This window comes from Etheostoma cragini, chromosome 21, assembly GCF_013103735.1.
Source record: "Etheostoma cragini isolate CJK2018 chromosome 21, CSU_Ecrag_1.0, whole genome shotgun sequence".
Taxonomy (NCBI): Eukaryota; Metazoa; Chordata; class Actinopteri; order Perciformes; family Percidae; genus Etheostoma; species Etheostoma cragini.
This window is the reverse complement of record NC_048427.1, coordinates 1,322,111-1,323,876: the sequence shown is the minus strand read 5'-3', so window position 1 is coordinate 1,323,876 and position 1,766 is coordinate 1,322,111. Positions and strand designations below refer to the sequence as shown.

At 39.9% G+C, this 1,766-nt stretch overlaps 1 protein-coding gene across 1 annotated transcript; it reads right to left on the bottom strand.

Annotated features, from left to right (window-relative positions):
- Positions 1-9: 9 nt before the first annotated feature.
- On the bottom strand, positions 10-1,216 carry LOC117937089 (ADP-ribosylation factor 2-like). Its single transcript, XM_034860759.1, has 2 exons — positions 1,070-1,216; positions 10-263 (listed from the first exon to the last, which is right to left on the bottom strand). The coding sequence occupies exons 1-2, from the start codon at positions 1,214-1,216 to the stop codon at positions 102-104; spliced, it is 309 nt and encodes a 102-aa protein (XP_034716650.1). The 3' UTR covers positions 10-101.
- Between the last annotated feature and the right edge of the window lie 550 nt (positions 1,217-1,766).

Below are 1,766 nucleotides of genomic sequence, written 5' to 3'. Positions count from 1 at the left end.
GGGGGGGGGCTGGTTCCGGTGCTGCCGCTGTGTTGAAACAGAAAAAAAAATAAACATCAAACAAAAAAACAAACAAAAAAATCAAAAACTGGTGGAATGGATCATTTCTGGTTCTTGAGCTGGTTGGAGAGCCAGTCCAGACCCTCGTACAGGCCGTCCCCGCTGGTGGCGCAGGTGGCCTGGATGTACCAGCTGCGCTGGCGGAGCGCGTGCAGGCCCAGCTTGTCTGTGATCTCTGCAGCGTTCATAGCGTTGGGGAGATCCTGGGAGAAGAAACACTCGTTAAACCTCTCTGACACGTCATCACGGGGGGCTAGATGAGACTTCTAGACACCACAATACGGCATTATATACACTATACTAATACTGCACTATATACTATACTAATACTGCACTATATACTATACTAATACTGCACTATATTATACTAATACTGCACTATATATTATACTATACTAATACTGCACTATATACTATACTAATACTGCACTATACTATATTAATACTGCACTAATGGCAACCTGCACAATGGTTAATATACATTTAAGCAATTATTTAGCATATTATTTAAGCCGTTGCACATTTTGTTTTCCCGTCCTGTATATATTTAAATATTTGTTCTTATATTTTATTTTTTATTCCTATTATTATTCTTATTATTATTTCATTTATACTGTATGTATGTATATTTTTTCTAGTATCTCATTTATATTTATATTCGGTGTTGTGTGACTAACGTACGTGCTGCTGTAACACCGTAATTTCCCATTTTTGGAGATCAATATCTATCCATCCATCCATCCATCCATCCATCTCTCTTTCCACCCATCTATCCAAACCTCAACATCTATCGAGCAATTCAAGACCAGATAGATTCTCAATCGTTCCCCCCTCCATATTAAAAAAAGGTGGGATAACCCCAAAGGCTTTTAAAAGTTAACCGAGGAAACATAGAAATGAAAGAGCTGTACAAATGAACAGTTTTTCTTTAATTATTTAAAAAAGGAAAAGACAAGAAGAAGAAGTGCGTAGATAGACGATACCTCAAGAAAGAGAAATGGGACCTCACCTGTTTATTTGCAAAAACGAGCAGCACGGCGTCTCTGAGTTCGTCCTCAGCGAGCATTCGGGACAACTCCTCCCTCGCCTCGTTCACCCTCTCCCTGTCGTTGCTGTCCACCACGAAGATAAGCCCTAAAAACACAAACATCATCATCATTAGTAGTAGGTAGAACACAGAAACGTTGCATTGTTATTTAGCATTTATCTGGGACTTTGGTTCCTTGATAATCAAATCCGTTTGATTGTTCCCGCTGCTTGGTAAGTGGAAAAAAAGCTTAATATTCATCTAACGTAATGGATGCTAACGGCCCTTAAACTCCTCAGACCAAACCTGGCGGTTGTTTTAGTTAATATCCCCAAAATATGAGTGTTAATAGGACTGGATCTGAAAAATGTGCATGCAGGCTGAGATTTACGGTGGGGATTTGTCCGTGTTAAGCCGCTAGCTGCTGGTTAGGTAACGCAGAACTTCTCTTTATGGCAGTGTCTTAACGTTACAATAAAACGGGATGAATTGCTTCCACAATATAGTAAAACACTATGAAGGTAAAAAACAAAAACAAGCACTGAAATGCCAAATACAGGCAGCGAGAAGATAGAGAGATGTTTTTTACAGTGTGTTCAGTAGACAGGCAGCTAGCAGATAGTGAGGAGATGTTTTTTACAGTGTGTTCAGGGGACAGGCAGCTAGCAGATAGTGAGGA